General features: G+C 44.7%; 2 protein-coding genes across 3 annotated transcripts; one reads left to right on the forward strand and one right to left on the reverse strand.

Moving 5' to 3' along the window:
- Positions 1 to 566: 566 nt before the first annotated feature.
- On the forward strand, positions 567 to 8,850 carry rcc1l (RCC1 like). Of its 2 annotated transcripts, XM_056594559.1 has the most exons (12): positions 567 to 729; positions 1,140 to 1,440; positions 1,542 to 1,671; positions 1,964 to 2,092; positions 2,427 to 2,493; positions 2,720 to 2,771; positions 3,183 to 3,267; positions 3,762 to 3,943; positions 4,303 to 4,390; positions 6,554 to 6,727; positions 7,189 to 7,274; positions 7,465 to 8,842. In XM_056594559.1, exons 2-12 carry the CDS (start codon positions 1,141 to 1,143, stop codon positions 7,540 to 7,542), a joined length of 1,371 nt encoding a protein of 456 aa, XP_056450534.1. In that variant the 5' UTR covers positions 567 to 729; position 1,140; the 3' UTR covers positions 7,543 to 8,842. The 2 variants fall into 2 exon arrangements, with proteins under 2 accessions (XP_056450534.1, XP_056450535.1); XM_056594560.1 differs by lacking the exon at positions 567 to 729 and having other exon boundaries at positions 1,295 to 1,449; positions 1,511 to 1,671; positions 7,465 to 8,850.
- Positions 8,851 to 8,872: 22 nt separating this feature from the next.
- On the reverse strand, positions 8,873 to 26,875 carry LOC130385838 (cytosolic arginine sensor for mTORC1 subunit 2-like). The gene is made up of 9 exons (XM_056594561.1): positions 26,537 to 26,875; positions 21,416 to 21,486; positions 19,993 to 20,186; positions 17,845 to 17,977; positions 16,828 to 16,951; positions 16,007 to 16,120; positions 12,191 to 12,273; positions 11,413 to 11,507; positions 8,873 to 10,779 (listed from the first exon to the last, which is right to left on the reverse strand). The coding sequence occupies exons 1-9, from the start codon at positions 26,647 to 26,649 to the stop codon at positions 10,714 to 10,716; spliced, it is 993 nt and encodes a 330-aa protein (XP_056450536.1). The 5' UTR covers positions 26,650 to 26,875; the 3' UTR covers positions 8,873 to 10,713.
- Between the last annotated feature and the right edge of the window lie 806 nt (positions 26,876 to 27,681).

The following is a 27,681-nucleotide window of genomic DNA, read 5'->3' on the forward strand; positions in this document are numbered from 1 at the left end:
TTAGAGACTGACAGGCTGGTCAGCATTTTTTATCTGTAGTACTATTAACTAGTATCAGATACTTCTTTTTGTGATGTGAATGCAATGCGCCACCGTAGTTAAAGGATGTGATCTTATTGAAAACATTATTAAATCACTTCCATTAAACTCTCAAGTCTCACGCAGTGGGCGTGAGTCACACGCATTTCAACTCGTGCACATGCTCACACGCCGCACTTTGTATTTCTCACGCAGAAAAAAATAAATCTAATTACAGATATGTCCATGTCATGTGAGCTCTCAGTAGCCTATCTGCTGTTCATTCATTGATCGAAGCTCAAATCCAGGTAAATAATTAAACAGTTAGCGAAATCATATTGCGTTTTACGATATAGTTTCATTAATTTAACTCATTAGAACAACATGTTCAAGTTCAAATGTTTCCAAAAAATCGGATAAATTCTGTTAAATGCCCTTAATGTAAATGTAATTGTACTACAGCTCCAAAGCAGTAGGTGGCGACCCTGAGCCGTACACCGATACACACAATACATTGTGAGGGGAGAAACTAAAGAAAAAGAAACTGAAGCGAATGAACGTCGCCCGGGCTGGTCATGCGTTCTGTCTGTCACTGACATTGAAATACAATAATTTAGGGTCAAATAATAAGCTAGCGACCAACATTATCACAATGTTTAGCATACATGTACACCTCTAAATACCTCTGCAAAACGTTACTTAGAACCTAAGGTATGTGCTGCATGTTGCATTGTTTTGTTGATGTATTAGGCATGTGATAAACAGTGGTTGGGAGTTGAGTTGTTTACACAGTGCATCACCAGAGTAGACTGGTTGCAATCTTCAGATAGGCTTATCTTTATTTAAACAAAATATTACTGTTCACATATTCATTGTAAAATTGGTGTTAAGCTAGCAGAAAGATTACATTTAGCGTTGTTTTCATAGGTGCCATTGCCAAAGAGTAAATGGCCAAGGAATTCTATAGTATTTTATGTTAAGCAATACGTAGTAAAAGCCTGTTTATTGTTATGTATGTTGAATAAATAACCCCAATCATAATTTAAATTGGATTTTCTAAACTCATTCTCCCATTGTATGTAAGCTGACTAACATTTTCCCCATCTCCCCTGTCCTTACAGCATGGCTCTGCCATGTTTTCGACTGTCTTCCCGACACACCACCCGGTTAGGACTAGATGTTCGCTGCTATGCAACACAGGGAAAAGCACCCAGATCGCAGGAGAGGCGCGACAGTAACGCTGCAAACGCTCCAGTCTTCCAGTATGTCGGTCAGAACCGGAAGCCCAAGCACAAGGTGTTTGTGTGGGGGTTCAGCTTCACCGGTGCCCTCGGTCTCCCCAGCCTGGTACAGCCCGACTGTGGCAGGAAAAAGCCCCGGAAATACCAGCTCACACCCTACCGGCTGGAGACTGAAGACCAGGTACATTAGGTAATCGGTTTCAGTAGTTTTTGGTGGATGTAGTGATTCTAATGCCTTCTAGTAACCGTAGCCGTATCACGTTGTTACTCCGTGTCGCTCAGATCTCGTCGGCCGCGTGTGGCTATGGTTTCACCCTTCTGTCGTCCTCGACCAAAGACCTCACCAAGCTTTGGGGCATGGGACTCAACAAGGACTCCCAGCTGGGCTTCCAGCGCACTCAGAAGAGCAAGCGTAAGACTATCCCAACAGCCTCATACCATTATTATAAGAAATAGGAACTAAAAAGACTGAAAAGCTTTGTCTATGAAATACAAAGTATGCCTGCTTTTGATCAATGTATTTTAATCTGAATGTTTTGCACCACCAAACACTGTTTAGCGTGAATTTTAGATCATGTGTCCTATGAAAGCTTGAGGCTAATGCCGTAGTAGAACACTGACACTTTCTTATAAAACAAAAATCGTTTGCATTGGTCCACCGCTGGACCCTGTCTCACCTGTTTGTGTGTGTTTTCTATCATCAGTTGTGAGCTACGACTACGTGCTGGAGCCCTCCCCTGTGGCGCTGCCCCTCTCTCACCCCCAGGGCGCCAGGGTGCTGCAGGTGGCCTGTGGCCGCGCCCACTCCCTGGTGCTGACCGACCGGGAGGGAGGTGAGCACCAGGGTGTGGGCCAGGGGTCTGTGACGCTCTAGCCATGGTTAATTATCCCTAATTATCCCTTGGTCCTGGTTTATCCATTATTTTCTGGATACTATGGTCTATTTTGATGGATTTTTTTCTGAAACTAATTGCTTTTAAATCCAATTTTACTAAATGATTGGTCATTGTGGTACTGTACTAGTATTAAATGCAAATTTTCGAGGCTGAATGCAATGGAAGTGTTACACATCGGATGTTGAGTGTTTCATCGATTTCAGATATTACAGTAATTTAGACCAGATTTATAACTCTTTCATACTCTTTCTTTGCCTATGTATCTTTTAAGTTTACAGTATGGGAAACAATGCCTATGGCCAGTGCGGGAGATCAATAGTGGAGGAAGAAGACTACAGGTATGTCCTTGAAAATGCATCCTAAAGCTACACACTCTCGCAAAATACTGTCTCAGAAGGAAATCTCATAAGGTGTTGATAAATCAGAAGTGAAATAGAGGTTCTTCTTCCCTGTGTTTTATTCGGTTGTTATCTTTCTCCGTCCCTCCCTCTGTCCTTCTCCCACTGTCTCTCTCTGTCTCTCTCTGTCCCTCACTGTCTCTCTCTGTCTTGCATGCGCCCACAGTGGCAGTCACATCATTCACAAGCTGGAGGGCTTCGACAGTAAGGTGATCCAGGTGAGTACAGCTCTGATGGCACAGATCCACATCCGTCTCCAGAAGAGATTTGTCCTCCGTTGGACGTAGGTAGAGCAAACTCCCACAAGACTCCAGTGGGGGAAAAAGAAGAAAAGGACCCAATGGAGGATTACAGGATGAATGGATGGCCGCTTGGTCAAACTAAAATACAATCCAGACTTAAATGAAAACCAAATAAATCATGATAGTCTCTCTCAAAGTCATAAAGGCGACGGCTGTGGGGTTTCAGCCGCGCAGTATCAAAGATGCAGAGGCCATTGTGATCTATATAAACATCTGACACGTCGGTTTGTTATTTTCGTCCTCTGAAATATAGAACACTGCAACATGGCACAAAGTCCGACCTGTCATTGCCACGCCCCTGCAATGTTTTCTCTCCTGCGTTTCCAGGTAGCGTGTGGCCAGGACCACAGTCTGTTCCTCACGGAGACTGGGAAGGTGTACGCGTGCGGATGGGGCGCAGACGGTCAGACGGGTGGGTGATCTCTGCAAGGACAGTGAGAAGAGACGAAACGCAATCACTGGGACCCAGACAAATTGTGGCTGTCTTTGAGTTGGCAAACGGGGAAACCAAAATAAACTGAAATAAATTAAGGCTTTTCGAGGCGGAACATGGCAGGATGTTTACTGCCAATTATTTTATTGCTTCGTTTTTTAAATGTTACGTGACATTTAACTTTCCGGGTATTTTTGTTGGATTGGAGCAGATCAGATGGTTGTGACTTTTATGGGAAATGCAATTATTTGGCAGCCATATATATAAAAAATATATATATTTATATACTAGCTGCCAATTTTCCTATGCAGTTCTTTGCACAGTAAATCTACTCAAATATATCTAGCTTTTATTCTTAGCTGATATTATGCTTGACGCATCTTTCTCAGTCAACCAAGTCGACCATTAAACAGGATATCACATCAGTCATGAGAGTGGTCCCGCCCTACAGCTCTGTCTCTTTCTCTGTCCAGGTCTGGGTCATCAGCGTGTCAGCGCCGCGCCGGCCGAGGTGGCGGGCGAGCTGCGCGGCGTGGAGGTCAAGCAGATCAGCACGTACGGAGACTGCAGCCTGGCCGTCTCCCGGGACGGGGGGCTGTACGGCTGGGGGAACTCTGAGTACCGGCAGCTGGCCTCGGTCACCGAGTCCTCACAGGTGACCCGGGCAGGGGGGGTCGAGGGGTGAACACAAGCCATGGCTGAGGAGAATCGGCTCTCCTGTATTGTGCCGTGTAATGCCGAATGACGTCCCTGATCATCCTAGTAATCATATAATCGATGGGTCAAGAGTGGCCTCAAATAACTTCTGTTGCCTCTTGGTCTTTAGATGCAGTTGCTGGCTCTGATTGGTATCAATTATTCCAAGAATGTATTGTTTTCCATACTATAAAGTATACCATTGTTTACCATTTCTATATTTCCTATAATTTCCAATCTCTTTATTGGCAGAAGAGTGGAACAATGCGCAGGGCTTTATGCCTACATTGGTTTTAATTGGTTCCTTGTCCTCTCCAGATCAACTCTCCTAAACACCTCCCCCTGGAGGGCTGTGGCAGAGTGCTCCAGGCGGCCTGCGGAGGGACACAGGTGGCCATTCTAAATGGTGAGTGGATTGAGAATCAAAGAGCAAACAGAAAGGAAGGCTGAGTGCAGGGGCTTCTCTTCAGGTCAGCGCTGCTGGGTCTAATCCAGACAATATCTGCAGACTCCGTTTTAATGATCAAATGCACAGTATTTCACAAGGGTATCTTTCACAAGGGGCTGATCAATGTGATCACTTGGATCAACGTGGCTCGATGTGAAGCCTGAGGCCTGGGGGAAAAAACCTTTATGGGGATTCTGTAGTCTGAGCCCGAGGCTCCGGTAACGCCGCAGCAACGTAAACGCTCAGTAGCTTGGGTGGCACTAGTCTATTGGGTTTCTGGGCTATCCTAAGTCATCGGGGCTGTGGTAGATGCTTTGCACGGATGTGTGGTTGTAGCCAATGACGCGTTCCGCCGTCTTTACCAGATTTGGAAGGCCTTGTCTTCAGCAGGCGAGCATCAACATCATGCCTGAGTCAGGAAGAATAGGTGCTCAAATCTGAATGCCTGGACCAGGTGAGATCCTTGGTGATGGACACACAGAGGGACTTGAAGCCGGGGACTATCTGCACATCTGCACCATCGATGTGAATGGGGAGGGGGGGGGAGATCATCTCGTTAGGCTTGCTTACGTTGAGGTACGTTTTTGTTCTGGCACCAAGTTGCCAAGATGCGGATCTCATGTCTGTAGGAGGTCGCATTGTTGTTGATGAGACCCAGGTCGGTGGTGTCGTCTGCAAACTTAAGGACGACATCGGAGTTGCGCGTCAGTCATGCCTGAACAGGGTGTGCAGAAGGGGACTGATAGGTCTCCAGTGCTCAGGGTCAGTGCAGAGAAGGTGAGCTCAAGGATCAAGTAGCAAAGGGTGGTGTTGAGACCCAGCACCCTGAGCTTGGGCATGACCTTAACAGGCACCATTGTGTTGAATGTGGAGGAGTAGTCTATGAACGGCATCTACAAACAAGTGTTGCTACCTCATCCAGGCAGGGGGAGGGTGGTCCACGTTCAGGGCGGAGGCCTCTTCTGTAGATCACACGTCTGCTACATGACAAAATAGGAACAGTAGATAGAGCACACAAACAGTCATATCTTGGAGGAACAGCATCAAGCAATCAGTTGATTATGACTTGCTCCAATTGAAGTCACTTGGCATAATTTGAACCTATCAGAAACTGGAATTGCAATAATGTGTTGGGATGTGTCTCTACGTCTGTGTTTTGATTTCAGTGTTTGATCACTTAAACAAAAAAAGCAATCATGACAGCGCAACAACGATAATGACTGCACACGAGTGAGTCATCGGTTGTAGGTAAAATGAAGTCGTACACTTCTGTCGCCGAGATTGAAATACGGAAGGTATGAATCAGAAAGAATATCTTGTTTTGTTTTGGGAAGCCTAGGGCCACCATATTGGAAGATGTACTTAAATTGAAGCACATCGGTTCTGATTTGCTTCTCCAAAATGACTGCTTGCAGTCAGAATTGGTTGTGCATTGGGCAGGAGGGATGCGTACGTACTGAGCTCAAGTGGTCTGCACTTTGTGTAATGCTGTGCCGAGTAAGTCGAAGTTATTAGCAGGAAGAAAAAGGCATCACTTTCAAATGAATTCCTTCTTGCATATTCGGAAACTCCACGTAACAACGCTTCTTTCACCAGGAGATCACCGAATGCCAACATTGTCACCCGAACACTGCATAAAAATTGAACTGATATTTTCCATAATGACCATTAAGCTCATTGCACCTCATCATATATTTATGAGAATATTGTCATTTCTATCTGAAATTATCATAAGGCAAAAAAACTCCTCAGAAGTGCAGATTCACTGGAAAAGTTCTAAGGTTGGCCACTTGGTGGCAATACAGGTTCAAGCTTTAGTCGTTTTTATTTTTCACCTAAGGGGAAGGTTGTTAAAAAACATTATTGGCCCTAATCCTACCTATAAAAACTGATGGTTTAATTTCTTTATCTTCCAATGGTTACCTTTTGAACCACTATGAACAAGGTGCATGTATCTAAATGGAGCACAAAAACAACGAGTCTCCCTCTTACAGCTGGGCACCCCTTGGTGGCTTAGTATTACCTTCGATCCATAAATCCATCCACATTATCCGCCTGTCTGCCTGTCCGTCTGTCTCTCCTCAAGCTTCGTAAATAACACCCGGCCCGGTCTATTCTCAGAGGAAGGAGCCGTCTTCGTATGGGGCTACGGCATTCTGGGAAAAGGCCCCAACTTATCCGAATCCCCCACCCCTGAAATGATCCCCCCCTCGCTGTTTGGCCGCTCCGAGTTCACCCCCTCCGTGGCTGTGAGGACGATCCGCTGTGGACTCAACCACTTCGCCGCCGTCACCGGTGAGCGTTTTTCCATTTCTTTTGGGTGAGAGAATAAATATTGTGGACACGGTGGCAGGGGGGAGTTTATATCCACGCCAGTGGTTCCTCTGGCGTCTGTATATAAACCCTGATTTATGGAGGCCATTTTTAAAAAAGGGTGGGGGAGGGATCAAGGATTTTCTTTAAAAGGGGCAAAGCCATGGCTCATCATGATTGATGGGTTTACCTTTTGCTGTGTGGGTGTGCTTCTTTCACATATTTATTTAGGGTAGATGAATAATTCAACAAAAATATAATAAGTCATATTTTGGTAATTTCTCTTTTTTTATAAAAGTAATTTTTGCCCGGCGATAAACAAGCACTGTGAGACGTGTTGTACTTTGTTGTTGTGTCAACGTGTGAACGCAAAGTCCGTCATGGAAGCACTTTTGTTCCCTCACGCTGTTATAACATGGTGCTATAACATGATGTCCCTCCAGATCAAGGGGAGCTCTTTGTGTGGGGCAAGAACGTGAGGGGCTGTTTGGGCATCGGCAAGAGGGACGACCAGTACTTCCCCTGGAGGGTGAGTACACACACGGGCTCCATATTATATGACGTAAAGGACAAGCACCTGATTCTTTTGCTTGTTGGGTGTTTGGATGTTGGTGTCTTGGAGCTCCCTGTAGAAGTTTGATTTCTTCTGGTGGTTATTTCCAAATGCATTCCACACCAGTTCCCAAACTTTAGCGTGGCTTTCATTTTGTGTACGACAGGTGACGGTACCGGGTCACGTCGTGGACGTGGCGTGCGGTGTTGACCACATGGTGGCACTGGTGAAGTCTATCATCTGAGCGAGACCCGGGCGCACCAACGGTGACCCCGTCGCCCCCCTCGCGCAACGCAGGGCGTCACCCGGCACTGGACCAAGACGCGGTTTCCAAATCAAATGCAAACCAGCTGCTGTCTGCGGGAGACCAGCCCAGATTTGGTCGCTGCGTCTTGCTATGATGTCACCACATGCATGCGCAGGCCAGGGCGATAAGGGTCGGCAAAACCACCTCTTAAAGAAAAGACTCGACAACAACATGCAGCTTCTGAGTGGTTCATGCTGCCGGGATGATATGTGAGGATAATTAGACCAACATATGTGTGACATTTCCAAGTAAACGGAGATGAAGACTTTGCACACATTTGTGAAGCGAATGTAATCCTGTCTTGTTATTCCTTTTCCATGTGCTTGGTTGGGAACCGGAGAGCGTGAAATAAAGAAATATTTTACAAAGGTGCTATTATAGCAACATTGTGTCTGTGTGAACCATAGCCACCCCCAGCTAAATAAATTGGCAGCCAAGCGGAGAAATTACTTAACACTTTTATAAAAGGTGAAAAGACATGCCAGATAAAGTGGAAGGCATGCTCCAAAACCAATGTGGAGATGTCCTTTCTTTTATTTGAAGTAATAGTCACAACTGAACTTTAGCAACATCTGCTAAGTGTCAGGTCTGCAGGTGAATAATTGTCGTGTGATAGCCTAGAGTGTAACTGGTAGCCATTTTATTGCTCAGCTTTTATTATGTTTTCTGGCAGGTGTATAACCCTAAGGTACAACAACTTGGTATCAAATGGTTTTAACTGAAATGGGCCTCTTGTAAGTGTCGTGCAATACACTATAAAGTGCAGCTTAAAAGGATTTTAAATGGATATGTGGGTGTTTGTTTTTTCTGTTTAATCCGTGCAAAGCTTTCTGTGCTGCTATTGTGTATTTATTTTCCCCTTTTACTGAAATCGACAGCCTGTAACCAATTTCAGAAAGACGTCAAAACGAGTCGTTTGTAACCCGACGTAGGAAATGTGCCTGCCTCTACCACCATTCTTTAAGGAGTAACACAGGTCGAGAGAAAACACTAGTTATGGCCCTGGTTCTGGGTTGTCTGAGATTGTCTTAAATTAGTGCTAGTTAACATTTGACTTGCTTCGCCTGACATGATGACACCGAACCCCACAAAGAAGCTTGGCTATTGTGGAGATGTTGATGAAGCAGTAAATAAACAAATGGATGCAGACCTCAAGGCAGTCGTGTAAAATAAGCTACTTGAGTGACTGACACCATAACATGAAACTGCAGAGGTCATAAAAATAGTTTAACGTTTATCCACATGTAAAAACAAATTTCCCATTCAATGTAAATTGATGAATATAACTGAAAGGAGTATGAATGCTTTACATAGACTCAACAGTTTTGGCTAAAATGTTATGGTTGCCAGTTTATTGAGTACAATTTTAACACAGAGGAGCAAATAACTGCACAAAGACAATCTTCTGGATCCGTCAATCGAGACAGAAAAGAGGAGCACAGTATGCGTTCTCCTTCTCTCTCTCTCACACACACACACACACACACACACACACACACACACACACACACACACACACACACACACACACACACACACACACACACACACACACACACACACACACACACACACACACACACACTAGCTTTCTTCCTTTTTTTTTTTTTTAAGAGCGGTCACCTTCAACATGTTTTTAACACTGATAAATACTTGGGTTTTCTGCAAATAAAATCTCAAACAGAAGTACTTTTCTTTTTGTTAGGTGCAACTTGTGGTAAAGCAAGGAACAAAGAGCAAAAACAAAGAAAAAAGAAAAAGCACAGTCACCTAAATGCTTCAGACCAATACATGTCAATGTGCTGCTCCATCGGGTCCTTCGGAGCTAAACGGCCCTCCCCACATTTCACGTCAGTACTGCGGGTCTGCAGTGAGCACGACCCGCTTAAAGTGCGAGCTGGTACGAGCTGGGGAGGGGGGCTTTTAAAGTGAAAGAGTTCCCCGCATGAACCTATTAGCTTATGTCTATGTCACCGTGGTTATTATAGTAATTAATCAAAAGTGGCTCAGTTAATTATTACTCGGTACAAAACGGATACATTGTCGTCATGTCTTCTCAGATTGTGTAAAAAAAAAGGAAAAAAAAGTATATACTTTTTTTTTTTCAAATACAACCGTTATCTACACGGAGACCTTGGGAGTATCATTTCACCTGTCATTTTTTTTCATTTTCTTTTTCATTTACAAGGTCCTACAGAATTTGGATTAATACGATGGTTGTCTTTTGTGTTGCGATTAAATTAAATGACTAACAAAATGGATGTATAAAAGAATACCAGGATGCTCGGGTGCTTTAAGGGAAAAGCCAGACTTTCATGTGTCCGTTGCCGACTGCGTGTTAGCGCCGCTTCTGACTCCATCGGTCAGGGGCCTCCTCCCTTCCACTAGCGCGGCCACGTTTTATTCCATTTTCTCCGTTATCATTTTGTTTTTGACAAGGCATCAGTTGAGGCATTCCAACATCTTGGCACTGACAAAGTCCCGTCTGTCTAGGGGGAGCTGGGGGAGGGGGGGTGGGGGCGGAGGGGTAACGCTCATGCCAGATTCTGGATAAAGGGTATTCTCCTCTTCAAACGGTTGTATACAGTACATTCTCTCCTTCCGACGGGGAAGGAGGGGAGCAAAAAATAATAAAAAGGGAACTGCAGAAAGAAAACATTGAGATATGATCCTGTCTTGAACACTAAAGCAGCAGCTATCAGGGAGATGGAGGGAGGGGGAGAGAGGGAGGAGAGAGAAAGGATCTCAAGTGCTGGATCAAAGGAGGGTAGAAGGGGGTGGGGGGTTGAAGGCTAGAGTCATAAGATGAAAAGAATCAGGCTAAAAGTATCCTTAGAACACTGGCATCCTTGTCCACATCCAAACACCCTTCTTACCTCTTATCCATCCACCTGCACCCCCCCCCCACCCCCACCCCCACCCCCAACAACATACCATACGTTCCAATCGCCGATAAAGCCCTTGGCACTTGATTTTGTTTTTCTTTTGGACAATGATAAAAGCTTCAAGGCGGGAGTGAAGACTCTGCAGGAGAGGGGGAGTGGAGATGGGGGGGCGGGGGGGTGGGGGGGTCTGCAATAACACTTGAGTCGACCTCGTCTTCCACCATCACTGTCCCGCACTCCCATTGGTCCTGAGAGCTCCAATCACACTCTGGATGTTCTCCTCAGGCACCTGGGAGAAAGGGAGGGCACAGGGACGGTTTGTTCAATGGCCGAAGAACAGCGAGTGCAGCCAACACAACACAACCTGTGTTTGAGTATCAACTCAACCCACTTCTGACAAGATCAGAGGTAAGCCTGTTCCTCCCCTAAGCCTAAGCGGAGAGTCGCTGAATGAAAGCCACACTTATGCTAAGCCCACCTCAAGTTCAGAGTCCTGTTTCCTAAAATGTGTGACCCACAATGCACAACACTGGTTGCATTATTCGTAGCAACCACTAGGTGTTTGGCTTAGTTTATTCCTATACATTTATATTAATGCCGGTGAGTGAAAACGACACAGAAGACATTTAATCATTAAAAACGTCCGTATTGTATTCATGTGTTAAACTATATACATTGGACCTAAACAATTGTTCTAGGCGTTCTATAAATGAAGTGAAGATTTAAAAATTCATGCCCACACTAGTATGGGCAAATCCATATTTAATATCCCACTACGTCCAAGACTGTCTGTTGGAATTAGTGTGAAGAAGAAATGTAGAGAGCAGGACACAGAGCAGAGCAGGACGGAAGCGTTCTCCTCTGTATGCCGTCTCTGCATTTCATCACACAGTACGGGTAATGATTAGGCAGGTCAGCTCACCAGGGCGTGGTCAAACTTGAAGGTGCTGATGTAATAGGCTGGAATGTCAGCGGTGGCCAGTGGTTCTGAGATCTGGGCCACGATACCGCACTCATCTGGGGAAGGGAGCAGAGCGCGAGTCACACCTCACTGTCACCAGTTAACTATTAGAAATCATTCACCCCGTGTTGATAGATAGTCAACAAACACCTTTCTACTTTTTTTTCTCCGCGGTGACTCTCTTGTAAAAGAGGAGCTTTGCCTCAATGAGAAAGGGAAGGACTGAATAAAGGTTAGGCACAAAACATGGATCACTGAAGCTGAATTCTGCTCAGCTATGTGACCAAAGAAGTGGATCGGTTCATTAGAACAACACCGGCGGGTCCAGATAGCACCTGCTTTTAGAGAGAGGCGGAGGTTGAGTGATATAAATAAAAGCCTGCTTAAATTTGCGGTTGTGTGAAAAATAAGATATAGCGATTTTTCCGGCACGACTCCCACGACTTCTATTCTGGGGTTCCAGGAACAATGAAACTGAGTCAATAGGCTTTGTAGCCCTGACCACCTGTTGGTCTTGTTTGAGCAAAACTAACAACAATAACAACACTTTTTTCCTAACATGCTGTTTTTGCTGGTCTTTTTTTATTATGACATAGAGCAGATTTGGGTCAGGCTGCTTTATTGAAGCTCTCGGTTAAGTCATCCATATCCAGATATCCAAATGATTCCATCCATGCATTTTTTGTAACATACAAGCTTTCCGTCCAATCAGAAGGCTGAATCACTGAGCGGTACTCACCAAATCCCAAAGGCTGACCGCCGATGCGGACCATTTTCCAAAGCTCCCCGGACGCACTGGTGAAGAGGACGTTGTTGGGGAATCTGGATAGGATACATAATGCAGCAGTTCACAGGGCTGTCTGGGAGGACGCTTTGTCAGGATCCAGTGTGCACGGCTCAGCCACTTCTAACGCAGCTACTCTGCATGGAGAGGCCAGCAGAGGGGAATGGGTGACCCATCGCTGTAGGGGGACAAACCTGCTTAAGATCAATAGAGGGCTGTCTCATATAATACAACATACATATTATTTTTTACATAGACAATAATTAATGGTTAGATTATAGTTTTCCCAAAGCAAACACTTTTTCTCCAAAGCATATTTGAAACCCAACCAACTTGTGTGCATGTATTCTCTTTGGCATCTTTTTCATTAGTATATTACGGAATTTAAGTATAAATGTTAATCTTCAGCCGCACATAATACTGGGTTTACTTGACTTAAGTGTGTTAGATTCACCAGTGTGTGTTCTTAAGTCAATGTTCTTTGGGGCTGCTCTTGACTATACATTACTCCAGCCATGGAGTAATGTAAAGTCAAGAACACCCCCAAAGAACAATGACTTAAGTCTTAGTGTGTGTCACAGATCAACGTAACAGCGGAGGAACAAACCAAACCGGTGGTGTGAGGAACCTCAGCTTAGCCTCGGCAGCAACAGCAGCCCCGTAGCTCACCATCTTCCCCTGACCGCCCCCTATACGGATTATACCACTGACACTAACGTTACCAACCACTGATCGGAGTTACTTTAAGATATAATGAATTAATAAGCTGAAAATATTCTCCTGCAGTGCTTGAGCATCTTTTTTTTTTCTTAATATTGCGCGTACTACAACTTAATAAAGAAATCAATCATTTTACACAAATGTATCATATTTTTTCTTAATTGATTCAATTGATTTTTTACTGCTTTCGCAAAAATAAATTGGCCGATCCATTCCCTAGTTCAAAATAACCTGCAAAGCAACAGTCTCGACATTCTCAGGGGCGGTCCTCTATTCAGAAAAAACATACTGTAGAATACCATGATTGACAAATCAGTATATATATATATATATATATATATATATATATATATATATATATATATATATATATATATATATATATATATATAAATAATGGTGTAATTATTGGAAGTGCTATGGTGAATAATTGATTATCGTGAATGCGTTTCATTCGAAAAAAGCTGTAAAATCAGATAAATAGTTAAAATAATAAAATAATAAATAACGTACATTTATATTTGCATGATGGATAAATAGAAAAGCAGACCGATTAGAAACACTGATGGCTACTGTAATGAATGCATCCAAAGGGGCTCTTGTTTAATTCCATTACACCACACTAAAGAAATTAATTGGAATTAAAAGGTGTTTGTTAATGACACACCTTATTAAAACAGATGAAATTGGATTTTAGATGAATAAATTAGCTAATAATTTTTTATTAATTAATTGCTTCATTGCACCATTGTTTGCAGAATCAGAAAATGACTGTTTCGGTTTCAAGAAACATTTTATTCAAAGCAGTCTATAGTAATAAATAATAATTCAGTGAAAACATATTAGACGACCATCATTTATTGGATAACTTAGACTTAGACTGGTGAATGTCTCTTCACTGCGCGGCCCATTTTTAAATGTTCTACAATACATCTGCAACGTAGCATCGTTTTTGCACTGCTTAGGGGCCCCATTCGTTTTGCTCTGCTTCAAAGAGCTACTTCTACCTCTTCTCCTACTTCCCGCTGTTTCCTTATGAAGCTGCTATGGTTCCAGTCAATCGTAACCCACAACGAAAGACATTAATAGGGCGTCAGTGAGGAATAACTAACTGCATTCTAGCAGGGCATATTCGTCCTCAGAATAAACATTTTCATTTTAATGAACACGCACACCTATCCCTACGTGCTCCAAACACTGTCTCAGTGGGACTGAAGTCCTGATTCGATGTACATCTGTCACAACCCAGTATCCCCAGACTTGGACCTCTTCCTCCCCGTCTGCAAACAAAAACCCTTGCTCTGTCATCGCAGGGTCGCTTGCCACGCTACTCGGCTAGTTAATCACAAATCTAGCGCTGCGTGAACCGCACAAGATGGGAGGTGGGTGCTGGGTAGTGGGGCTGGAGGTGGAGGTGGGTGCTGGGTAGTGGGGCTGGAGTTGGAGGTGGGTGCTGGGTAGTGGGGCTGGATGGGAGGTGGGTGCTGGGTAGTGGGGCTGGAGTTGGAGGTGGGTGCTGGGTAGGGCTGGAGGTGGAGGTGGGTGCTGGGTAGTGGGGCTGGAGGTGGAGGTGGGTGCTGGGTAGTGGGGCTGGAGGTGGAGGTGGGTGCTGGGTAGTGGGGCTGGAGGTGGAGGTGGGTGCTGGGTAGTGGGGCTGGATGGGGAGGTGGGTGCTGGGTAGTGGGGCTGGATGGGAGGTGGGTGCTGGGTAGTGGGGCTGGATGGGAGGTGGGTGCTGGGTAGTGGGGCTGGAGGTGGAGGTGGGTGCTGGGTAGTGGGGCTGGAGGTGGAGGTGGGTGCTGGGTAGGGGTAGGGGGGGTGGAGGTGGGGGTGGCAGAAGGAGCAGACGGGGATGAGTGAGGAGGAGGGCATAACTCAGCTCTCTCTCAAATCTAGGGCTGTGTGAGCCACATAGAGGGGAGGATGGGAGGTGCGGGGGGGGGGGGGGGGGGTGAAGGGGGCGGTGGCAGAAGGAGCAGACTGGGATGAGTGAGGAGGAGGGCATAAGTAAGCTCTCTCTCTCTCTGAAAGCCGCTGTGTCACTGGCGCATAAAAGGTGCATGGAGCCAGCAGCCGCTTCTCCATCGCCTAGCAACAGATCACCCCACGTGCTCCTGGGCAACACACTGCAAATTTGCTTTGTGCTTCAGCGGTAGAAATAATACACTGCTTCGGCCCTCGCGCCGGGACCGCCCGCGGCCGCCGGGGGGGGGGGGGGGTTGGTGGGCTGAATCAATGTTAGACCTGTGGTTGTGCTTTGGCTTATATACCGATAGTCCTACAATGGACTGATCATTTGTTGTCTTATGAATCTCAATGATGTTTCATGTCAGAAGCAAACACTAGCATAGGATACACATCTCGTCATTGAATTTCATTCATTACTCAAAGTGTACCAAAGATGAGTCTGAATCTCTCTGCTCTCCCTCTACGTTCTCCTGCAGACCCGCTACACTGACCTTATTTACACCTTATGGTGTCATGGTGGTTTCTCTGGCAACGATCCCCCCGGACAACTACGGGGGAGCTGACCATCAATAAGATACCTTATGTTACAGTTGATACCCCCAAGGCGAGCAGCACTCTGGGTTAGCTCCTCATCCAACATGCAGGACTGGACCGGACAATCACATTGTATGACTTATTTATTCAACCAATGTTTCTCATTCTAAGATCATGGAGATTTCCTGCTCCTTCAACAGTGGACGCCTAAATCGTGTCTGCAGTGTACTTTAAATCCCCTTATTTGTCCATTTTTAATCCCTTTACTTCAAAGACCCATTCATTTTTAAAGTGTGTGTCTTTGCTGCGTTTCACTGGGCGGCCATCGTCAAGAACCCGTTGGTTCATCCACCAGCGGGCCTGGGTACAGACGGGCTGCAGTGTGTGTGTGTGTGTGTGTGTGTGTGTGTGTGTGTGTGTGTGTGTGTGTGTGTGTGTGTGTGTGTGTGTGTGTGTGTGTGTGTGTGTGTGTGTGTGTGTGTGTGTGTGTGTGTGTGTGTGTGTGTGTGTGTGTGTGTGTGTGTGTGTGTGTGTGTGTGTGTGTGTCACCTCTGGGCCGTCTGCTCGTCCATGACCAGAGAGATGTACCCCTCGATGAGGGAGAAGGAGAAGAAGCGGATGTAGCTGGAGTCCTCGCCAGCACCTCCTCCCGCCTCCTTCGGCCTGGTGGGGGGGGGGGGGGGAGAGAGAGGCCGGTGTCATCCGGCGGTCTAATGATACCCAGGTATTACATCACCCTCCCCGACACCAGAGCGGTGATAGGGGTTCCCGCTTTCTAAAGGTTGTTTGCCATCAAAGCGCCGTCGGTGGGCTCGCTGCCTGGTTAAACGGTGTCTGGGATCGGCTCCTGGAGGCCCCCCCGGGCGCAACGTGTGAACCATCACAAGGTATTGAAGGGGAAGCGTGGGTCTTTTTAGTGTTGCCGGCTATAAATGGCCCGGACGTCTGGGTCTGGTATAATGGAAAAAGTGAGTGTGCTCCAAGGCCACTACGGTATTTTCCACCATCCTTAACAGGGAAGATGAATCGAATGTTGTTCTTCTTACGGTAAACACAGCGTGTCTGCTTCTGAATTTGTTCCTCGTTTTTTGGCCCGGGAAATAATGGGGAATTTGTTTTGGGGGTTCACTTAATCATCATTTGAAAATATAGATATAATAATCAACGACTACAACAATCATTTTCAAGATAATCACGCCAAAGGAAAGTTCAGCCTGGGTAACAAAAAAAACATGTAGCACACTATTGAAGCCTTCCTGAGTACATGCAGAACAGTAAGGCGAGCGGATCCATCCAAAAGGTGGAAGGCTGAGCTAGCCTAGCCTGGCACTTGCCCCGCCCCCCCAACCCCCCAGCCCGAGGCCCCTTACCCTCCGGAGTAGAACATGACGTCCATGAGGAGGGTGGCCACGGAGGGCAGGGTGTCAGGGTCCAGGCTGGTCACACAGAACATGTTGCTGGGGCTGGAGAGAGGGTGGATGACCGGGCGGGGCACTACACACACACACACACACACACACACACACACACACACACACACACACACACACACACACACACACACACACACACACACACACACACACACACACACACACACACACATTCTGTAATTTATTTCAAGTCTTAAAATATGAAATAGTCCATAGTAAACAGCGTTTACTATTTATTGTATCTACATGTATCTTCATCTAATCTATCAAATATACAAAGTTAGAATGCAATAGTACATGGTGTGTAGTGTGCATTGTCATCACTGCTCTGTGCCATATTAAACTAGCGCTGAATTATCTGGTTTCAAACAGTGTTGGCCCAACAAGCGTCGACCTAGAACACATTTTCATACCGCAAGAAAAACAGCATCAAATTGGACAAGATTAGCAGAACAAAGTCAAGATACTGGATGTTCTGCCTTCTGAAGCATGCTACATTTCACAAAGGAGAGCAATGCATTGCAATTATTGTGCTCCAAAGTCTCCAAACAAACCAGTCTGAGTGAATGTAAAACTTTTTTAAATAAGCTGCTCGGTATTTGGCAGCTATTTTAATGGAATATCTGAAGCCTTGTCTAGAGAATATCTTAAAAACAGACTTGAGGAAAATAAGATATACAACTACTAATCTTGTGTTCTGATAACTATGGCTACTTGGCATTCTTTTCAGTTATTTCTTCCATGTTTGATTTTTCTAATTTTTTACTTGCTTGTGCAATCAAAATGTAGGCTAGGCAAGTACAACAACCACCTTCATCCACAGTAAACTCCCAATCAAAATGTAGGAAAATAAATCAACTATCGTCATCCACAGTAAACGCTCCAATCAAAATTCCCCATCCTGATCGGCACCGCCCACGTCTGCCGAGTCACGGTGAGTCCGGCGCCGCTTACCAAGCTTGGGCTTGACGAAGCCGTTGGTAACGCCCAGGCTGTTGGCAGCCACCGTCTCCCCGTTGACCACCCGCAGCAGGGTGAACTCGGAGGACAGCGTGTGCATGACCATGGGCAGGTCTCGTTCTCGAACCTGAGGGCAGAGAGGGAGAAGCACGACCGGACAATAAGTGATACGTAAAAGCAAGGTGCTAAACATCGGGGACTTGAAGGGGCAAGGGGTTGACACTGCCTCGCACAATGTGTTGTGCGAATGTGGATTGAAGTATATTCTGTTCCGGATATGCTACGTATTTTTTGTCTCTCTGCAAACCATACATCGTAATAAAACACAATGGAAGAGGTGGGAAGGGATATGACCTATGATGAGAGTAAAAAATAAAGTTTGTTCATTTTCCTTTTCTTGCTAAAGCAGTCTAATTTGCATTTTAATAGCTTCAAAATTGGAATACTTATCGTCCTCCAGTTTTCCAGATAGAAAGGCTGCGACACAGCGCTTAGGAAGACACTCAACCAGACCACTGAATAAATAGCTGGGACTGCATTACCCGCGGATCAGAGGCCAATTTGGGGACCAAAGCCTAGAGAGAACTTAATGACGTTATAGACCCTGATAACCTAACGCTCCCAATGACGATGGAAACCTTAGTCAAGAAACGCATGTATCCACCCACGAATGCACCTACCTACCTACCTACCTACACGCACGCGTGCACACACACACACACACACACACACACACACACACACACACACACACACACACACACACACACACACACACACACACACACACACACACACACACACACACACACAGGTGAATCTATAACCTGGTGAGAAGGAGAGAGAGATAGGGAGGGGGGGAAAGAGAGCGAGAGCGAGAGTATGTTTGGACACAGCGTGGTGGTGTGTTCCCCCACAGAGCCCGAGTAAGGCTTCATCTCATTTGTAGTTCGCAAAAGCCCTTTGGGAGTGGGCAGAGCTGTGGCTCGCTGGAGAATGAATGCACTCTACTACGGAGCAGTGGGCACAGCCAATCATTCAATCAAAAGAGGCCCTATTCAAGACACACAAACACACATGCACACGCATGCAAACACAGCATGTTGTTGCACAAAGAAGATAAAAGCAAGGAAAAAGCATAGTGTATAGATATAAATATATAAATATACATCTAGGGCATTCGCCAGTGTGCGAGAGAGAGTCTCTCGCTCTCTCTCTCTCGCTCTCTCTCTTGCTGTCACCTTTTGTAATATAATCAGACACACCAAGCAAGGCAGGGATCAAGACAGAGAAGAAAAAAAGAGCGCAGGAATGAGAGAGAAAAACAGGAGCGCAGGAGATGCGCGCTTTAGATTGAGGAGCTGTCAGCCGCGGGGTCGCCAGGCAGGATCAAGGGTATTACGCCTCCACCCCCCCAGTCCGTCTCTCTATTACACCTGCAATCAAGGTATTGTTGCATAGCGAGGGACGAGAGGTAAGCCAGCGAGAGAGAGAGGTGGAGAGAGTGAGCAAGAGAAAGAGAGAGAGGTCAGCATGTTACCTGGGATTCTCACAAGAGGCTCATGCTGATCCTTTCTTATGCAACCAGCAAAAAGATAATCATCGACGTGGGTTCTTTTGTTTTCATTTCAATAAACAAGCCGAGCCTGCCTCACCCCCTACACCCACCACAGCCCCCACCACCCGAGCAAAGCAATAAAATAGGATTCCATGCTGCCAATAACAAGGCTCCGTTCTGAACCGTGCGATAAACCACGGTGACGTTAATGAAAACAGCAACATAAAAAAGAAAACCTGAAATGCAGCTCCTCTCCCCCCCCAACCCTTAACCTCCCCCCTCAAGACATAGGCTTTTACCGTTATTGGGTTTTCATGTTCAGACCTATTGCTGGGATAAAAGGCCTTTTCAACCTTCTGCAGTCACAGAGGCACACCGGTAGACGGGCTAAGCTACGCATGGGTTCTTTGTTGGAGCTGCAAACGCTTCAGACGAGTGCTTCAGTTCCATCTTCAAAAAGAAAAAGGGCTTTTTTTTTAAAAACCACCACTCACATTCTCTTTAACAGCACTGAAGAGCACTGAGTACAAAGCAAGTACGACATGCCCCCCCCCCAGGCACAGAGCAAGGAGCCCTGCACTCACCAGGATGAAGTCCGTCTGATACGTCGACAGCATGAACACGGAGATGTTGTGGTCGGCCAGCGGCGCGATCACCGACTTGGCGATTTTGGTGACGCCTATTGGCTGAGAGTTGGCCGCGTTCCCGCCCCCCGACACCACGTTGAGGGCCAACCACGTGGCCTCGGCCACACTGATGTGCTCCGACTCGGGCAGCTCTGAAATCACACAGGAGGGAGACGTTGTTATTCACCCAACATGTTCGTCTAGTGGCCTTTGGTGTAGCACCATGTATACTGACATGACAGTAAACTGAGGGTAATGATGAAGGAAGGAAGTGATAACTACACTTTGGGTAATGGTTTTATTATATTGGCTATTTTAACTAAGTTAGGGTTAGGTTTAGACTCACACAGTTCACATTGCGCACACATGTATCCCGAAGACATGTAATGAAATGCGTCTTTAAAATTCAGTTCAATTTTGCACTACAAACATACGTATATGGTGAGGAGGTGAATTACTTTTGAAACAAAGAATGAAAGCGGTAGAAAAGCATAAAGCGTTGTCGACAGCAGAGAGATTTAAAGTGACACTTATTGCTGGCGGAACCGACTGAAAGTGCAGAAACAGTGCCAACTGAGGACATCAGCCTGCCTCCTATTCTGCGGATTCCTCTCAATCCAGTTCCCATGGCTGGATCAAATTGGGTTACGACTTGTATGGAAATCAAAATCAAAACCAATAAGAGAATACCCCCCGCTAAATAGGTTTCTGCTCCCTCGTGATAAATATCGTCGTGCCAAACCGCCGCTGTGGCCTTTCAGCGCGCAGAATGGCCTTGGATCAGCCGCGGACGTTAATACCACCTAAAACTGTCAATGCTATATCATCAGAACCCTTTTCTTTTTCTGTGCCTCGTTGATTAAAGAGATTTACGGGGCCTTATTGCTTCGGCCGCGCCTCACGTGGAGTTCAGGCTCTGCAGAGCGGAGCATGAAACCCCCCCCCCCCCCCCCCCCCCCCTCAGTGCCTTCCGGCAGGGAGACGCAGAAAATACCTCAAGCTGTTACACAACAGACCGTGTATCCACGGCAACCGACGAGGGCCAGTAATGACATGGAGACGCTACCTCCACCGACTCGGGGGAACAAAAATAAAATTGAAAAATAAAAGAGACTACATACTACATGCTGCATATTGCTTCAGCACCTGTGTCATTACATATAACCAGGGCTGCCTCACACAGGGCAGCCCTGGTTATATGTAATGACACAGGCGCTGAAGCAATATGTAGTCAAACACCGTGGGTCAACATGCGTGCTGCCGTCAGGACCACACGTTACATAACATGCTCTTTTTCCCTTTTTCCTCGGTTGCCTGATGATGAGGGGGTTGGAGGGGGGGGCGTTGCCGCGGCAACCTAATTGCCCCCGGAGAGGCCCACCTTTGAAACCTTCCTCGTCCACGATGATGGTGTAGTCCTCAGGGGTCTCGGTCAAACTGAAGAATTTACACCTGTGGAACCGGAGAAAGAAGAAAAGGGTGTGTAAGGTTTTTGAGATGAACTCGAGTGGTGAGATAGAAGAGAGGACTTCAGGGACAACCTGCTTTTGTGCGTATAGATATTCGATAGAAGGCACAATTTATGGGCTGTAATCTATATTGATGTCCATATAGCCTCGGTAATAGTCAGCATATTACCCAATGAGAGGTGAATAGCTGTCTATACTTTGCCAAACTGATTAATCTATCTGCAGATCCATCCAAGTCTGCAGATTTCACTTCCTCTTTGAAGATTTAGCCAATAAAAACACCAAAAAAGAGAGCATGCATAGCTCTTGCGTGTAAAGGATCTTAAAGGTGTAGTGGGGAGGATTGGGTGGAACCTGCCGGAAGGGGCTGGGTAGACACTGCATATAAAAAAATCAAATAAAGAAAAAATATATTACCTAATAGTTTTACATTCACAGGATCCTCATTACTTGACACTGGGCTACTCAATGCTATAGTTATGGAATTACCTACCGGTACCTCACACAATGCAGGCCAGTACAGGCCACCGTTATCTTAGGAAAAGGAGTGGTGAGTGGGGACGGGATACAGTTGTTGATTGCAATCTGCAAACTCACCACTAGTGGGTACCGACATTTGACACACTGGACCTGTAAGCGGTAGGCGAAAGAGGCCGATGCTTAAACAGGGTGCATTCATCCAGTTTAATAAGCAACAGGAAATAGGAGAAAAAGTATGGCCTCTCAGAACAGGACTACACCTACACATAGCCCAAATTGCGTTGCAGTGTGAAGACAGCGCTAACATTGGTGCCAGATGGGACTAGGGAAAGGAAGGCGCGGCTGATGCTAAAGTGTTAACAGGCTAACGCGATGTTTCGCCCATAATCACACTTTTACAAGGAAACCCAATACCAGTTCCATTTTTGGAAGTGACACACACACATACACACACATGCACACAAGCATGAGTCAGGTGTGCATGCTGTCAGGAGTGATAAGGTTTACCATCAAGTGAATCATGGTCCCTTAGTCAATGTGAGAATTACCAGTGAAGCAGCACAAAAACAGACACACACACACACACACACACACACACACACGCACACACACTTTAACTAAATAAGATATGGTGCTGCTCAGCTCGCTCGACAAATCTTTCTTTCAAGAAGTTGGTGTCAACTGCTGTGAGAGGAATTTGTGAAAGACCATTAATCTGTTCTGCCTGAAGTTTATGGAAAACATAATCCTTTCCACTACATTTCGTCTTTTTAGATACGCTTGGAGAAACAGACCTCTTGGATCTATGTCCAAGCATATTGCTGGTTATGGTTGTGCTTATAGTAAGTAGGTACGTCCCTGCAGAATACACATATGAACAACGTGTAAACGAGTTAAGACTGCTGTTCACAGTTCATAAGGTTGGAATGGAAAGCATTATCATTCAAACGGTTCACTGTTTTCCCCAACACTAAAAGGCAGTATGGACTGTGTGCACTCCATATGACCTTATACTCAAACCTGAGAATAAAACGCATGATCCAACCGTAAATGCACCAGGGACCAAAAAGAGAATTTCATCATCTTAACCACATTGGGAGAAGGTCAGTGAATCACATGACGACCACGTTGTAAGGCCAGCTGGGAGTGCGTACATGTAGGCCCACCTGATGATTTGGTCCAAACGGTTTACCAGAAGTAGATGACAAACACTTACATGATGACATCAGACATTTTTGATAGCCTTCTGTCATGAATACCGCTGAAGACTCCATAAACAGAGCTACCACGCATTCCCACTGTATTGGTGGTTTGAACAGGCGTGGTGTCCAACAAAATGGGTGCCATCCTTTTATTATTGAGCAGGAGCGTTGTAAACACTGCATAAGTGATGGATGACGTAAACAGTTATTTGCATGTTGAATGTGGGAAGGGAGGCGGTGGGCACTCAACCCGATCCCCAAGCAGAACCCGATCACAAGTGGCCACCGAGGCCACATGTTGAGATCTGTGTAACTGCAGGACTGATTGCAATGCCTCCTAGACCCAATCAGGGTCTAGTATGGGACAAGATGCTTTGCACATTAAACAGCTAAACTGTGCATAACATTTTGCAGATTTTTCTCAGGTTTGTAAAAAAAAATGCAAATGGTCTGCTTTTGGCTTAAAGGTGTGAAGAATTTGATTGTATGGAACATTCAATTACTTCCTGTGCGTTAATCAAAATAAACTGCCAAGTTCCTTGAAATGACTCATCTACCTCGAAGCTACTCAACCTTTATGGCTGGTCAGAAGCAATGTTTTTATTAAGACAATTGCTTGGCTACTACATATATTTATGACTTGTCACCATATTGTGAAATTGTTAACCATGGTTCATCCCATCAGCATTTGTGTCCATTCAGAAAGCAGAGCGATGCAAATGAATCCCTGTATGTCCGAGGTCGGCTGAGTCAGCCAAACAGCCAGCCCGCTACGCATTCTAAAGCGCATGCAAGGAACTTGACGAGGAGTCTCCAGATGAATATCCATCACTGTGTTCTGCTCTGTAGTGCTTTGAGCCACCTGACAGCACAGCAACACTTTGGTTCAATACGCAAAGCCCTGCACAGATACAGCCCGACTGCCGTCACAAAGAGGTTCCTCCTCACACAGCCCCCCTAATAGATATAGATCGACTAAGAACAGAAAAATACAAAGACAAAGCAAGAAAAAGCCCTTCAAAAGGACAACTGAAGGAGTTGGAATCCTTGGAAACAGACTCAGAAGTCGGCTCTCATTGTTTCAGGTAGATGGTAGGTTGCAAGGAAACTAGGGTTAAAAACTAAAGTCACAATATAGAAAGGATCCTGGATCATCATATGAAATAAGTAGCGAAATAACACATTTCCAAGTTGTTCAATTCTCAGAAGACAGTTTTGGCCTTAGCAAAGAAGATAGGATATTGCGTTGCTGAAGGTATCTTCTGTAGCTTAGTGCAGTGTGTGAACTTCCATAATGTGAAATCATAGTGTTGACTCCGTTGCTGTCTTCTCTATGAAAATATATAGCCTCTTGCGCAAGATGAAGACAGGCTATATCCTCTTCAAACTCTAATTTCCCTCCTCCTCAACAGCATCAAAATGTAATCCAATAGAGTAGTCAAATGTTATTCTGGAAAGAATATCATGTGCAATATATTAACCCAATATTGTCACACATTTCCAATTATTAAACATTTAACAAGGGTAGGTCTGTTTGTCTCAGTTGGTTCATCACATAATGATCAGTTATTCAGTCATTATTGGTCTAAATTGTAATCCGTATTGGCAGTAGTGCACAAAAACAGTGTTTTTGTGCCAGTATTTTTGAGCGAAATTAAATTATAAATTAAATATTAAACCAAATGTATGATGTTGAACAACAAAGATGATGATAGCCAACCATGGACACAAATCTTGCACCGCAAAAGGAAAGGTCAAATGTAACGATAACTCCTAGCCACAATTTGCAATTTATATTGAGCCCTAGATGTAAAGGAAAACATGGGAGATGATCGGATGTCCTGCTTTGCAAACCTATTAGGGGTCAGCCTCGGAGGCCTACAGGAACGGGGCACCACCCTTGTACCTTAACGTCATCCATGCCCTGTAGGCCTACTTCAATAAGATCACTTGAACACACACACACACACACACACACACACACACACACACACACACACACACACACACACACACACACACACACACACACACACACACACACACACACACACACACACACACACACACACACACACGGCTAAAGGTTAAGTGAAAAAAAAAGGCTTATGAGGGATTCCACAATGATGAATTGAAAAAAAATAATACAGTTTCTGAGAAGACTAGAAACAGATGTGAACAGGAGCCTGCTTAATGTTTTATCATTATGACAAACACTGGAATGCTGACCGAACAAAAGGAAATAATTTCCTAAACAAGACTAAGCTGTTTTTCGTAGAAATTCAAAGCATGTGTGTTGCATGTTGATTTGTGCTCTATTGCATAATAATCGAGGAGATATTCAACTGGATTTAGTGTTCCTCACAGATTAGTAATAGGCCCAGTAGTGATACTGAATACTGTGACCATAGTCATCTTCAAAAATACAAGCATTGCATGGGCTCAACAGATATTTATTAGCCAACCAATCATAAGCCTAGGTTGTGACCTAGGCTAATGATTGGTTTACTAATATGTCATTGATCTTATTAACCTCTGTTAATATTGCCAAACCAACCTTCATGCAGCGAGAAGGCCTTAAACACCTCACAAATAAAGTATACTACAATATAGGCTAGTATTAGTGTTTATGCTTAAAGTACAATTAGTGTTGCACAAAATATATTTAATTCACAACATTGCAATATTGAGTTAACTTAAAACAAATGTTTGACAAGATAAAATGACTTTTACTGTAATACAGAATACTATTATAATATATGTTGTGAATGTCATCCACATTAAAAATATTATATAGTCATGATGACAGGGTTACAAATTGAATTAACCGATAGTGTGCAAGACCAAACAGATAAGCCATGCAGGGGGGGGGGGGGGGGGGGGATCAACCATTGAAACATCTTAATTATGTTGAGATATTATCAAGAAAGTAACTAAAAACTCCTGTTAGAATTTGCATCCTCAGTTCAATGTAAGACGATTGTGTTTATTAAAGGAAAACAATGAGAAGGCTATGTGCTCTCACACCCCTTCGCGTCGACCCAGCTAGTCTACAGATGACACAAGGCTACAAAATGACACCACAAAATAAGGGTAAAAAAATAACGGTAGGCCTTGTAACTAGTGCAACGTATTTGCAGTCGCTAATAAACTATCTTTTAATAAGACTTGGATGATGACTGGGCCGAGAATTTGGCTATTTCGACCAAATTTAAAGCATGTTGATGCAGCCTTGCCACTAGTTTGCTGTAGTGTTACGATACTCCTTTGGTGATACATATAAAGCTGGAGCACTAGGAGAGGTAACACACAAGCATTGTTAACGTGAATCGTGTCTGTGAAAACACTTACCTAGTTTTAGAAGCCAAGAAGGCGAGTTTTATTAATCCATGAGTGCATATCTGGATACCCTCCTTCTCTATACTCGCCACTTTCAAGCTGTGTTCTAGTATATGTAGCTCCATCTTTTACGTCTTCTCATTGGATGAACAGCTAAAAGGAAAATCTATACACTTTTAAATAAGCATCAATAAATAAATAAATACACACATATGGCTAAAGCTTATTGAAAGAAAGGGAGAAGAGGGGGGAATAAAGAAAGCAATGAGGTAAACCGACCGACCAAATGTCAAGCCACCCGAGTCCAGCCTACAGCGCCGTTGTTTACTTTTCCGGTATAGCTCTTTCAAAGTACATGTCACAAGGGGTGGAAGCTGTGCTGTCAGCATATTCTGGGTTTGCACATGTGCTCTAATATCTTCCAATATTTAGCCTCCCTCTTAATTAAGCATATCTAAAAGGGAGGAGTAGAGGTAGTTATTCCAAGAGATGATGCATAGACTATTAAATAACTCGAGAAATTATTTCCGTAATAGCATACATTTTATTCATTTAGAAAACAAAAGGTCAATATTTACAGTTTGCAATTCAAACTTTGCGCTAAGTATTCACTATTTAGGCGCATGGTGTTATCAAAATGACAAAATGTAAACGGAATTTTTCCGTTGTTTAGCTTCAATTTCCTATTTAGTGCGCTGCTTTTACTTTGAAGACAACATTGTTCATCCAGGAACATCTTCACTGTGAGTTTCCAAAGGCTTGACGCAGTTGGTACAACAGCGAAACAGAGGGCTACTGGACCACCCGATGTTTGCTCCCCGATTGGAACAGCTAGCAGCTGGTAAGAGTGAAACAAACAACTTGCCATTCGAAATAAAGGGGAGGATCTGCAGACTGCTGTTGCATGTTGGGTGTTGTGGTTTCATATTTGTCAACACAGCTTCATGGTTGGAAAAGTGTAAAACATAAAAATATAATATATTTTAACATAATATAATACCAAATAAACGAAACCAAAAAAAACATAATATCATCCATACAATCATACAATATGACATATTATATTTCAGTTTCTCTCTCGAAAGGAAAAATAATCCCAGAATTTTTCCTTTCTACTCAAATATTTAAAAAATCGTTGTTCTCGGTACATATTCCCC

Source organism: Gadus chalcogrammus, chromosome 7 (genome assembly GCF_026213295.1).
Source record: "Gadus chalcogrammus isolate NIFS_2021 chromosome 7, NIFS_Gcha_1.0, whole genome shotgun sequence".
Classification (NCBI taxonomy): domain Eukaryota; kingdom Metazoa; phylum Chordata; class Actinopteri; order Gadiformes; family Gadidae; genus Gadus; species Gadus chalcogrammus.